General features: G+C 38.1%; 1 protein-coding gene across 1 annotated transcript in view; it reads left to right on the top strand.

Annotated features, from left to right (window-relative positions):
* Positions 1–14,315, top strand: part of TEK (TEK receptor tyrosine kinase) — a 237,637-nt gene that overhangs the window by 177,407 nt on the left and 45,915 nt on the right. The window contains exons 11-13 of the mRNA XM_053702592.1: positions 3,189–3,329; positions 12,177–12,464; positions 13,419–13,712. Of these exons, the coding sequence (XP_053558567.1) occupies positions 3,189–3,329; positions 12,177–12,464; positions 13,419–13,712 (723 nt within the window). The remainder of the gene's footprint in view (positions 1–3,188; positions 3,330–12,176; positions 12,465–13,418; positions 13,713–14,315) is intronic.

Here is a 14,315-nt window from a genome sequence, read left to right as displayed (position 1 = left end):
CAACGCCGTTAGGACAGCATGGAATGTCCTAACTTTTTCGGCGTCCTACTTCTACAAATTAATATTCGGACTGAGGGAAGTCCCTAGCATAGAAGGCTTTACCCCATAAATCGATCCTGGTGTTGTTTCCTGCAAATGTTTACTTAGGACCTTTGTTCTGATTATAAACATTTGACCCTGTCATGAAGGGGTTAAGAACCAGATTATATTTGACAATTTTTATTTAGTGTGTACTTCTGTTCTCAATATCTGACTGTATTTCCCCTAGCTCTGTTATAGTCCCTGTTTACATATTCTGTTGTGTCTTCTACAATACGTATATATATATATATATATTAACATTTGTCTCTGTGGTATTGTTTATATCTGTATTTTCATCAATAACATGGAGCAAACTGGAACTGTCACCACTTCTGTAAATGTTTTTTAGAGGAGAGATCCACTGGCCACTTATTTATTCCATTTAAGTTCCATTTTGCAAACTTGTGCCTGTTTCTCCTCCAGCTCAACTTTGCAATTCTTGTATGTTTCATCTTATGCATTCCAACCAGTCAACTCTCACTTTTGCCTCTAAAGGAATCTGTCCTCCTTATGTTTGTATCGTTCAAGGAAGTTATACAGATTTTGCTCCAAGATTTTGTGTGCTTAACTGTTTCAGAGATATTGGTGTCCATGCCTCCTGCAAGAAAACTTAAAAGAGTCTCCGACGACAAGCATTCTTTGGTTAATTTATCTAGGCATTCTGAATCTCTAAGGTGTCAGATCAGCTAGTTATTTTTAAACTCAGATTCTAGCACCTCAGATCCGTCTTCTGAAAGTGAAGTAGTTTCAGATGATCAGGAGTCAGTTGCTGATCAGGTTACAGAGTTCTCCTCTTTTATGTTCACACTTGAACATTGTCACGCTCTACTAAGGAAGGTTTTATGCACTTTAGGGGTACAAGACTTAAAGCCTTTTGATCAAAAATCCATCAAACAATTTGATTTGATTTTCAAACCTTCTGTTATAGCTCCAAAGGTTTTATACCTGTTTCAGAAGTGATTGCAGAGATAATTCCCAAAGAGTGGTATAAGCCTGGTCTTCCTTTTAAAGTAACCATCCCCATCATTCAAGAGGATGTTTCAATTACTGGATAGTATAGAGTTTGGGAAACAATTCCTAAAAAAACAAGGTTTTAGCTGCAATCCTTTTAGAATTCCTAAACTTCCTCACATTCAGAGCTTTGCGAAACTTTAGTCAGGATAAGACCAGTGATTAAACCAATTTCTCCTCTTTGTATCCTTAATTTGGTTCTAAGAGTTTTGCAGGTCTCTCCTTTTACGCCTATGCACAGTTTAGACATACAGCTTCTGTATTGGAAGGTCTTAATTATTTTAGCAATATCTTCTGACAGAAGAGTTTCTTAATTGTCTGCTCTTTCTTGCAAGCCTCCTTATCTTGTTTTTCACCAGTCAAAGGTGGTTTCCTCAGAAAACATCAGCTGAGAGATTGGAATGATAGCACCACTCATAAATGTTGTGTCGGATCTGTTACCGTTCTGTAATAAGGTCAATGGCCCTAGTATTACATAATCATGTGTGGTTAGGTGCTATGTATCAATAAAGTTACATTACAGATTGGTTAGCTAAAGAAACTAACCACAAGAAGCTACTGTATAAGCACTCACAAGACCCCCAATTTGTTGGAGTTAGAAACCTCCAACAAATTGGGGGTCTTGTGAGTGCTTATACAGTATCTTCTTGTGGTTAGTTTCTTTAGCTAACCAATCTGTAACGTAACATTGTAGTTCCTTCTCTTTGTCCTAATCGGCAAAATTCAAAAGAAAGGCTTCTAAATAATTTAGATATAGTGAGAGCATTAAAATTCTACTTACAGGCTACAGGCTCTTGGATCCAAGCAAAGGCCACAGCTGTTACTTCAGCTTCTTGGCTAAAACTCTTGATTACCAAGTCTTATTTGGAGGCGGAACGTCTCCCCCAAAACAATTCTGCTAGATTACTTTCTATATTCTTATCTTTCAAAAGTGAGGTTTCCGTTGAACAAATTTGCAAGGCAGCAGCATGGTCATTCCTACTTACTTTACAAAATGTTACCACTGGCAGTAACATGGTCATCCCTACATACTTTTACAAAATTTTACCACTTTGATCTGTTTGCTTCTTCTGAAGCAGCTTTTGGTAGTAACGTCCAACAGGCAGAAGTGTCTGGAAATTAGGTAACTGTATTTTCAAAAATATTTTGTCCCACCCAAATTACTCATTGACTTCACAGCTTGGGTGTTAGTCCCCAGGTGTAATGGCTTGAGGACTCTCAACACCTTATGAAAGAAAACAACATTTATGCCTACCTGATAAATTAATTTCTTTCATGATGGTGAGAGTCCAAAAGACCCGCCCATTTTCACTAAATTTAGGTAAGATTTTTTTTCTGGCGGCAGTTCTAGTTTGCAGTTCATTTTCCCTGCTTTATCCTTTCTTATTTCTCATTGCTTGGCTATATGCAAGACTGGCATACCAGAGATGTGGGAGGGATTAAGTGCTCTTGAAATTTTGGGAATCTTTGACTCCTCCTAGTGATCAGGAGTTGAATCCTAGGAGTAATGGATCATGCTCTCTCACCAAACATGCCCTGTTTCAAATAGCTGATGTTTTTTGCACATGCTCAGTTCATGTTTATGAACACAAATCAAAATGTATATCCTGAAATGTGTACTCAAATTAAATATCTGCATTTGAATGTTTAAACAAAGTGATTATATCATTATGTAAAATTATATAAAATAGTTGATTGCATCCTTCATGAACTTATATTAATAGTCAAGTAAAAAACTACATTTAGACATCTAGAAACTAGAAATATTGCATCTATTCTTGTTTATATTTCTTAGCTCATGCTGTATGAAGTGGGCACAATAAGAGTTTGCTATATCTTTGTAGATGTGGATTTTCTTGCACTGACATACTGATAAATATAATTCACAATCCTAGGTAAATATATTTTTTTATATATATAATGTATAATCTTTCACAACACTAAATAATATCTTCACTTACACAAATACCAAAAACATGCAAATAATGAATTAACATGCACAGGTCTGTTTTACTAATCTATGAAACAGTTTTTAATGTGTATATCTACATAGACATAACAAGTTGTAATTTGCTTATTTCATCTTCTCTCTGTAGTTCCTGCTAATGAAAATTTTGTGAAACTTGATGGTTTAGAACCAAGAACTGAATATAAGGTTTGTGTCCAGCTGAGACGCAAAGGAGAAGGTGGCAGTGGGCATCCTGGGCTAGAAGCTGTCTTCACAACTGATGCCCTGGGTAAGAATTGTGTTTATGAAGTGCTTTATAAAGTGATTTACATCAGCACAGGAGCTTATTTTTATTTAACTGACCACGTCACAGTATATCATAGATACAAACTTTGTATCCCTAGATATTTTGCAGTGCAGTACTTCATTGCTGACATATCCAATGTAAATAGAAGCATTAAAGGGATAGTAAAGTCCAAGTTCAACTTTCATGATTCAGATAGGGTATGCAATTTTACTTTGTAATTTATTTTTATCATCAAATTTGCTTTATTCTCTTGGTATTCTTAGTTGAAAGCTAAACCTTGGTAGGCCCATATGCTAATTTCTAAGCCCTTGAAGGCCACCTCTTATCTGAAGGAATTTCACAGTTTTTCACAGTTAGAGGGTGTCAGTTCATGTGTTTCATATAAATAACATTGTGCTCATGCAAGTGGAGTTATTTAAGAGTCAGCAATAATTGCCTGAAATGCAAGTCTGTCAAAAGATCTGAGATAAAGAGGCAGTCTGCAGAAGCTTAGATACAAGGTAATTACAGAGGTAAAAAGTATATTTTTATAACAGTGATTGTTGGTTATGCAAAACTGGGGAATGGTTAATAAAGGGATTATCTATCTTTTTAAACAATAACATTTTTGGTGTTTACTATCCCTTTAATGCATGATGATAATTTTCTAACCTGATCTTTGCTTCATCTTCTAGTATAGAGGGACACGCACGCTCATCTGTCAACTAGTATAGAGTGGCATGCACTCATATCTGTCATGTAGTATATAGTGGCATGCACGCTCATCGGTCATCTAGTATAGAGGGACATGCAAGCTCATCTGTCATCTAGTATATAGTGGCATGCACGCTTATCTGTCATCTAGTATAGAGAGACATGCACACTCATCTGTTATCTAGTATAGAGTGGCATGCACGCTTATATGTCATCTTGTATAGAGGGACATGCACGCTCATCTGTCATCTAGTATAGAGTGTCATGCACGCTCGTCTGTCATCTAGTATAGGGACATGCACGCTCATCTGTCATCTAGTATAGAGGCTCATGCACGCTCATCTGTCGTATAGTATAGAGTGGCATGCACGCTCATCTGCACATCTAGTAGAGAGGGGCATGCACGCACATCTGTCATCTAGTATAGAGGCTCATGCACGCTCATCTGTCGTATAGTATAGAGGGGCATGCACGCTCATCTGCATATCTAGTATAGAAGGGCATGCACGCTCATCTGCACATCTAGTATAGAGGGGCATGCACGCTCATCTGCACATCTAGTATAGAGGGACATGCACGCTCATCTGCACATCTAGTATAGAGGGGCATGCACGCTCATCTGCACATCTAGTATAGAGGGACATGCACGCTCATCTGCACATCTAGTATAGAGGGACATGCACGCTCATCTGCACATCTAGTATAGAGGGACATGCACGCTCATCTGCACATCTAGTATAGAGGGACATGCAGGCTCATCTGCACATCTAGTATAGAGGGACATGCAGGCTCATCGGCACATCTAGTATAGAGGGACATGCACGCTCATCTGCACATCTAGTATAGAGGGACATGCACGCTCATCTGCACATCTAGTATAGAGGGTCATGCACGCTCATCTGCCAATTATCTATTTATAAATGTGAATTACAGTGAATATTGACATATGGACATGGCCCTCTTTCCTTTATGGATAGAATTACACTTTTGTTCTTAATTATCTAATCATACATAGATATATCAAATTATATAGATATTTTACCTCACAATCTCCTCAGCTCCTAAGTTCTGTGTAAAAAGTTATACTCAGCTGCTGCTCATCTGCAGGTAAAAAAAAAAAATGAAGAAATGAACTGCAGCCAATCAGCATCAGCAGTGCTGAGGTTATGAACTCTTTTACTGTGATCTCATGAGATTTAACTTAACTCTCATGAGATTTCATAGTAAACTTCCTTAAACTGAATAGGGAAATAATATGAGTGTGCACGAATGCTCGCTCCTTTCGCTGTCCCGGGACAGACATACTGATTTGCTGCTTAGAAGTCCTTTACAATGGGATGTGGTTACTGAGGAACTTTTGAGGTAAAATATCTTTCTTTTTTACATAGAGATGTTCAGGTGATATTTTCTAGTCAGCTTTTTACAGCTATGCTGCATCACTTTCAAGTGTTTCAACATTTGGGTATCATGGCCCTTTAACTTATTTTTTTTAAGTTGCCTTAAAAGGCATGTGCGCAAAACCCAGCAGGATTAAAAAAAAATGAAGATTAGACATAAATTGTGAAACACGAATTGCGTTATGCATATTTTACACTTCTATGTTCTTTACATAGAAAAAATATAATTATTATTGTTAAATATATATTTCTTTATATATGTGATACTGTTAATGTACAATAGACATCTATAACTATATATCTATATGAATAGATATAGAGGTAAAGGTATATACAGATATATATATATATATATATATATATATATATATATATATATAAATATGTATTTACAATAAAAATTATAATATTCATAACTGCTGTCAGCGCGACAGGGGTTATGTTTTTTTCTAATTGCACTTTCCATTGATTTCTATGGGGGGAATACCTTAATATGGTAGCAATATTTGGTTAGCGCACGTTGTATTTCGCTCCTGCATACTTTTCACTTTCAAACATGTGTGCAACCCAACGTGCAAAAATATTACATCTAGAAAAGTTTACGCTTGAATGGGGGCGCTAAATAGCACACAACTTGTTATCTGGTCCATAATAAAATATTAAAGTTGATTACACACACATGTGTATATTTGTATGTGTGTCTGTGTGTGTGTATATATATATATATATATATATATATATATACAGTATATGTCATGTGAAAAAGAAAGTACACCCTCTTTGAATTCTATGGTTTTACGTATCAGAACATAACATTCATCTGATATATATATGTTATACACTGTGTCATGATTTATTTAACAAAAATAAAGCCAAAATGGAGAAGCTATGTGTGAAAAACTAAGTACATGCTTACTGCTTCCATTGGAATTAAGAGGCTACATAACAGTAAGGTGCTGCTAATCAAGATTGTATTTACCTAATTTGAAAACCTGCTAAGGACCAGCTGACTGTTATTATGTTCTGATACATAAAACCATAGAATTCAAAAAGGGTGTACTTTCTTTTTCACATGACTGTGTGTATGTATGCAGGAAAGAAATTCAGGAGTCGCAGGTAAAGTCAATTCAATCTTTCAGCGTTTATTCAGATTAAAACAGGTCACAGAAAGGAAAAACACTGTTACTGTAATCCGTCTTTGTATATTTCCTTTCAATGGTGGTAGGAATATAGTGTCCCCTCTGTGCCCTCGGATGGATAAACTTTCTGTCTCCTCAGGTGGTTATTGAGGTGTCGATCTTAGAAGTTCTCAGTTTAGCTCTGTTGAAAAGGTTATTGGAAAGCCCACTGCAAGTGGGAAATAAGACAATCTGAAACAGTGCTTAACTGGGAGCTTCTAGACTCCTAACCAAGCCCCAAAGTTTTAAGAGAATTACCGTCAGCTACCTACTCCAGCTTGCTCCTGTTTGTGTAAAGGGTCTTTTCATATGCAAAAGAAGGGGGCGGATTGTCTTATTTCCCACTTGCAGTGGGCTTTCCAGTAACCTTGTCAACAGAGCTAAACTGAGAACTTCTAAGATTGACACCTCAATAACCACCTGAGGAGACAGAAAGTGTATCCATCCGAGGGCACAGAGGGGACACTATATTGCTACCACCATTCGAAGGAAATATACAAAGACGGATTACAGTCTACAGCCTTCTTCACCAAAGAGAGTCCAGAATCTCCATATCTCACCGAAGAGAGTCCAGGATCTCCATTTTGAACAAGTTTCACAGTTCCAGAGAGAGGACCCTTTTTCAACATCAGGAAAGTGACACACAGTGTTCCATCTTTAAACCGGGCCTACATCTTACCTCATAAGATTGAGGTAACAGCTGGTAAGCAGTTAAAACTTACTTGACTGAACTTTTTGTGAAGATTACCATCCAGACACAGTTTTCAACCTCCTATTGTTTTATATGTATTTTTATATGTACATTCACACAAAACACAGGAAGACATAATATTTTTCCTATAGTTGAGCGCCTCTATCTAATATTGGAATCCTCTTTATACAGGGAGTGCAGAATTATTAGGCAAGTTGTATTTTTGAGGATTAATTTTATTATTGAACAACAACCATGTTCTCAATGAACCCAAAAAGTTCATTAATATCAAAGCTGAATAGTTTTGGAAGTCGTTTTTAGTTTGTTTTTAGTTATAGCTATTTTAGGGGGATATCTGTGTTTGCAGGTGACTATTACTGTGCATAATTATTAGGCAACTTAACAAAAAACAAATATATACCCATTTCAATTATTTATTTTTACCAGTGAAACCAATATAACATCTCAACATTCACAAATATACATTTCTGACATTCAAAAACAAATCAGTGACCACTATAGCCACCTTTCTTTGCAAGGACACTCAAAAGCCTGCCATCCATGGATTCTGTCAGTGTTTTGATCTGTTCACCATCAACATTGCATGCAGCAGCAACCACAGCCTCCCAGACACTGTTCAGAGAGGTGTACTGTTTTCCCTCCTTGTAAATCTCACATTTGATGATGGACCACAGGTTCTCAATGGGGTTCAGATCAGGTGAACAAGGAGGCCATGTCATTAGATTTTCTTCTTTTATACCCTTTCTTGCCAGCCACGCTGTGGAGTACTTGGACGCGTGTGATGGAGCATTGTCCTGCATGAAAATCATGTTTTTCTTGAAGGATGCAGACTTCTTCCTGTACCACTGCTTGAAGAAGGTGTCTTCCAGAAACTGGCAGTAGGACTGGGAGTTGAGCTTGACTCCATCCTCAACCCGAAAAGGCCCCACAAGCTCATCTTTGATGATACCAGCCCAAACCAGTACTCCACCTCCACCTTGCTGGCGTCTGAGTTGGACTGGAGCTCTCTGCCCTTTACCAATCCAGCCACGGGCCCATCCATCTGGCCCATCAAGACTCACTCTCATTTCATCAGTCCATAAAACCTTAGAAAAATCAGTCTTGAGATATTTCTTGGCCCAGTCTTGACGTTTCAGCTTGTGTATCTTGTTCAGTGGTGGTCGTTTTTCAGCCTTTCTTACCTTGGCCATGTCTCTGAGTATTGCACACCTTGTGCTTTTGGGCACTCCAGTGATGTTGCAGCTCTGAAATATGGCCAAACTGGTGGCAAGTGGCATCTTGGCAGCTGCACGCTTTACTTTTCTCAGTTCATGGGCAGTTATTTTGCGCCTTGGTTTTTCCACACGCTTCTTGCGACCCTGTTGACTATTTTGAATTAAACGCTTGATTGTTCGATGATCACGCTTCAGAAGCTTTGCAATTTTAAGAGTGCTGCATCCCTCTGCAAGATATCTCACTATTTTTGACTTTTCTGAGCCTGTCAAGTCCTTCTTTTGACCCATTTTGCCAAAGGAAAGGAAGTTGCCTAATAATTATGCACACATGATATAGGGTGTTGATGTCATTAGACCACACCCCTTCTCATTACAGAGATGCACATCACCTAATATGCTTAATTGGTAGTAGGCTTTCGAGCCTATACAGCTTGGAGTAAGACAACATGCATAAAGAGGATGATGTGGTCAAAATACTCATTTGCCTAATAATTCTGCACTCCCTGTATATAAATCTTTACAGAGTTAGGGGTACTCTGTTTCAGTATTGAGGCAGCACACTATCTCAAACCTTAAGAATTTCAGTCCGAGAACAATTATTGATACTTCTTAGCCCATTTTTTTAATATAAAAATAGTATCTATTTTATGGTTATAATAAGAAATTATTACTAGATCTAAGATTTAGCGCTGGTGACTCTTTCTTTAATCATATATGTATATATATATATATATATATATATACACACACACTTATATGTATATATATATACACACATACATACATACATATATATATATATATATATATTTATTTCTTTTTTACTTTTTCCCTTTACACAAGCTCTTCACCCAACAGGCACTATTATAGTTTGTGCTCGAGCAAACGCACTTTCAACGTGTAATACATGTACAAGTTAGCACAGCTACAAGATTGTTTATCGCAACCCATGCTAGATCATCAAATTTTAATGTTCACTAATGACTGATTTTATTAAGCCATGAACTCATATTTATTAACATGTGGGCAGACAATGGTGCCAGCTAGTGATCATATCTACCTGTGTTTAGAGCAATTAGACAGCAACCACTGCCTACATTTTAGAAAGTGCAAGAAATTGCTTAAGCAGCTGCAACCCCAGGGACAGCTCTAGAATGGGTACTGGTGGGACCATGGAACCCAGACAGGACATGAGATTAAGGCTGCCTTAAAGGGACACTGAACCCAAATGTTTTCTTTCATGATTCAGATAGAGCATGCAATTTGAAGCAACTTTCTAATTTACTCCTATTATAGTTTTTTCTTCATTCTTTTGCTATCTTTATTTGAAAAGCAAGAATGTAAGTTTAGAAGCCGTGCCCATTTTTGGTTCACAACCTGGGTTTTCCTTGCTGATTGGACAGCACCAATAAACAAGTGCTGTCCAGTATTCTGAACCAAAAATTGTCTGGCTCCTTAGCTTTGATGCCTTCTTTTTTAAATAAAGATATCAACAGAACAAAGAATATTTAATAATAGGAGTAAATTAGAAAGTTGCTAAAAATTGCATGCTCTATTTGAATAATGAAAGAAAAAAAATTGGTTTAGTATCCCTTTAAATAATACAAAAGTACTCAAATCACTTGTATATACCCCTCACATTTTTGTAAATATTTTTTGTAAATATTTTATTATATCTTTTCATGTGACAACACTGAAGAAATGACACTTTGCTACAATGTAAAGTAGTGAGTGTACAGCCTGTATAACAGTGTAAATTTGCTGTCCCCTCAAAATAACTCAACACACAGCCATTAATGTCTAAACCGTTGGCAACAAAAGTGAGTACACCCCTAAGTGGAAATGTCCAAATTGGGCCCAAAGTGTTAATATTTTGTGTGGCCACCATTTTCCAGCACTGCCTTAACCCTCTTGGGCATGGAGTTCACCAGAGCTTCACAGGTTGCCACTGGAGTCCTCTTCCACTACTCCATAACAACATCACTTTGCTGGTGAATGTTAGAGACCTTGCACTCCCCCACCTTCCTTTTGAGGATGCCCCACAGATGCTCAATAGGGTTAAGGTCTGGAGACATGCTTGGCCAGTCCATCACCTTTACCCTTAGCTTCTTTAGCAAGGCAGTGGTTGTCTTGGAGGTGTGTTTGGAGTCGTTATGATGTTGGAATACTGCCCTGCGGCCCAGTTTCCGAAGGGAGGGGATCATGCTCTGCTTCAGTATGTCACAGTACATGTAAGCATTCATGGTTCCCTCAATGAACTGTAGCTTTCCAGTGCCGGCAGCACACATGCAGGCCAAAACCATGACACTCCCACCACCATGCTTGACTGTAGGCAAGACACACTTTTCTTTGTACTCCTCAACTGTATGTCACCACACACACTTGACACTATCTGAACCAAATAAGTTTATCTTGGTATCATTGGACCACAGGACATGGTTCCAGTAATCCATGTCCTTAGTCTGCTTGTCTTCAGCAAACTGTTTGCAGGCTTTCTTGTGCATTTGATGCAGTGTGCGGTGTATGGTCTGAGCACTGACAGGCTGACCCCCCACCCCTTCAACCTCTGCAGCAATGATAACAGCAAAAAGACAACCTCTGGACAACCTCTGGATATGACACTGAGCATGTGCACTCAACTTCTTTGGTCGACCATGGCAAGGCCTGTTCTGAGTGGAACCTGTCCTGTGAAACCGCTGTATGGTTTTGCCTACCGTGCTGCAGCTCAGTTTCAGGGTATTGACAATCTTCTTATAGCCTAGGCCATCTTTATGTAGAGCAACAATTCTTTTTTCAGATCCTCAGAGAGTTCTTTGCCATGAGGTGCCATGTTGAATTTAACACACCTGCTCCATATTCACACCTGAGACCTTGTAACACTTATGAGTCACATGACATTGGGTAAGGAAAAATGGCTAATTGGGCCCAATTTGGACATTTCCACTTGGTGTACTCACTTTTGTTGCCAACAGTTTAGACATTAATGGCTGTGTGTTGAGTTATTTTGAGGGGACAACAAATTTACACTGTTATACTACTTTACATTGTAGCAGTGTCATTTTTTCAGTGTTGTCACATAAAAAGATATAATAAAATATTTACAAAAATGTGAGGGGTATACTCACTTTTGTGAGATACTGTATCTGTGTATCTCTTTTAACTTAAAGATTTAATACAATGCAATGGATGGGTTTAGACCTAATGGAAAGAGTTGAGGCCAGCGTCATTTTATCCTCGGACTCAAGCAGCACAATATCAGTGCAATTTATTGAGCTGACCCTGCAAAACCCACTGCTCTTACATAACCAATTGCACAATGAGATGTTAGTATGCAGTAGACTAAAGACTGCTGATTCTTAACTTCTTGATGCACGTTCGCATGAGAACGCCTGCACCACAAGAGGATCCCAAGCTGCTTCTGTAGATTGATAGATGCAACCAATTTGGATTAAAAAAAAAAAGTTTTTTAATTTAAGTTCTTGTGTCCGAAAGGCATCTCAGTAGACTGGTTAATTTAATATGAATATCATTTGGAGGTGGGATTGCAAACCACTGGTTCAGATCATTATTTTCCTTTCAAAGCTGTGTAATCCACACTTACCTGAAAAATCTTATATTTCATTATCTTCCTCCAGGTCTTCCACCACCCAGGGGTCTAACATTAGTTCCCAAAAGTCAGCATTCTCTACACTTAACATGGAGCAAAGAATCTGAAAGCTTGGGAGAAGATCGGGTTTATGAAGTTGAATGCAGGAAAGTTAACAGCAGTGATGACCTTCAGTATAAAACAGACAAAAATATTCAACATGGGATTGTAATTGATAGTCTAGAGCCAAAGCTGTTATATCAGTGCCGGATCCGTGTAAACACCAAGTCACAGGGGGAATGGAGTGAGCCACTGTTTGCCTGGACATATAGTAACCGTAAGGGAATCTATTACTTACAGTGTACTAATATTTTTATTGCACTATTGCTTGTCTAAACCTATGGGTTTACCCACACAAATTACTTAAATACATAGTTAAAGTCAGTTCTGGACCGCCAATGCACTAGTAGTCTAGAGATAAACTAGGGCTGCTGTATCTGTTGGAGCTCTACAGATAAATAACAATTATAATATTAATTTTAATAATAATAAACACGACTGCTGAGGCAGTAAGGTTTAGAATATATGTGTAGCCACCAATCATCTCTAGAGTTAATATTTAGGGCTAAATTACAAGTGGAGTGCAAAAGGTTTTTCGCATTGTTTGCGCTCCGTTTAAATTGTGCTCATATTACAAGTATAAATATATATTTTGTTTAAAAACCTTTAGATGTATGTAGAAATATTTATTTATGAATAAATAGAACATATTCCGTTACATAAATAACACTGGAGAATGAAATATTCATAATTTCATGTTGGGTTAGCTCTATTACGAATATGTTATGGTGTTTGTACGAGAGAGTGGGGTGTTAGTTTTTTCCCCAATTTTTCTCCATTGACTTCTACGGGGAATGCGTAAACGAGATTTGACTTTTTGCGGAAGTCAAGTTACCGCTGGAGAAAAAACAGTTTACGTTTAACTTGTAATACCAGCGCAACCCGCTCCACTTGAAATCTAGCCCTATTTCTGTGCAGAAGAAATTTTTTTGTTTTATTTTTTTTTTGTTTTTTAACTTAACATTCTATCTGAATCATGAAATTGTAATTTTGCCTTCCACTGCAATTTAATGCAGAAAGAAAGAAAAAACATTAAAATGTTATATTCTCTTGCTGTTTTGTAATTTTGTGGCATTTTATATATACCAACTGTACTTCATTCTGATTCAGTTAATGCTTTTAATGGTTAGCTTTGACAGGTTTGTCTTATATTCTCCTTTTATTTTTACAGAAATTCCACCAGCTCCTGCCAACATTAATGTTTTTAACATCACCGACTCATCAGCTTACATATCCTGGACAGTTGAAGAGGGTCATTCTATCTCATCTATTATTATTCGCTACAAAATTTTTGGCAATACAGAGTACAACCATGACATTAAAATTAAAAATATTACTATTGTTCAGTACCAGCTGAAGGGTCTTGAAGCTAACACTCCATACTGGGTTGAAATCTGTGCAGAGAACAACATTGGAGAAAGCCTGTCAAACACTGTACCGCTAAAGACACTTAAAGAAATGAAAGGTAAACTATTTTACATTTTATTTTAGTTACAGCTCAATAAAGGTGTCATGTGCAACTGCTACTGTCTTATAACTTAAAGAGACAAGAAATCCAACATTTTTCTTTCATGCCTCACTAACCTCTCCAGCTTCACAGGCCTCACTAACCTCTCCAGCTTCACAGGCCTCACTAGCCTCTCCAGCTTCACAGGCCTCACTAGCCTCTCCAGCTTCACAGGCCTCACTAGCCTCTCCAGCTTAACAGGCCTCACTAGCCTCTCTAGCTTCACATGCCTCACTAACCTCTCCAGCTTCACAGGCCTCACTAGCCTCTCCAGCTTCACAGGCCTCACTAGCCTCTCCAGCTTCACAGGCCTCACTAGCCTCTCTAGCTTCACAGGCCTCACTAGCCTCTCTAGCTTCACAGACCTCACTAGCCTCTCTAGCTTCACAGACCTCACTAGCCTCTCCAGCTTCACAGGCCTCACTAGCCTCTCTAGCTTCACATGCCTCACTAGCCTCTCCAGCTTCACAGGCCTCACTAGCCTCTCTAGCTTCACAGGCCTCACTAGCCTCTCCAGCTTCACATGCCTCACTAGCCTCTCCAGCTTCACAGGCCTCACTA

This window comes from Bombina bombina, chromosome 2, assembly GCF_027579735.1.
Source record: "Bombina bombina isolate aBomBom1 chromosome 2, aBomBom1.pri, whole genome shotgun sequence".
Classification (NCBI taxonomy): domain Eukaryota; kingdom Metazoa; phylum Chordata; class Amphibia; order Anura; family Bombinatoridae; genus Bombina; species Bombina bombina.
This window is presented reverse-complemented; position numbering and strand designations above follow the sequence as displayed.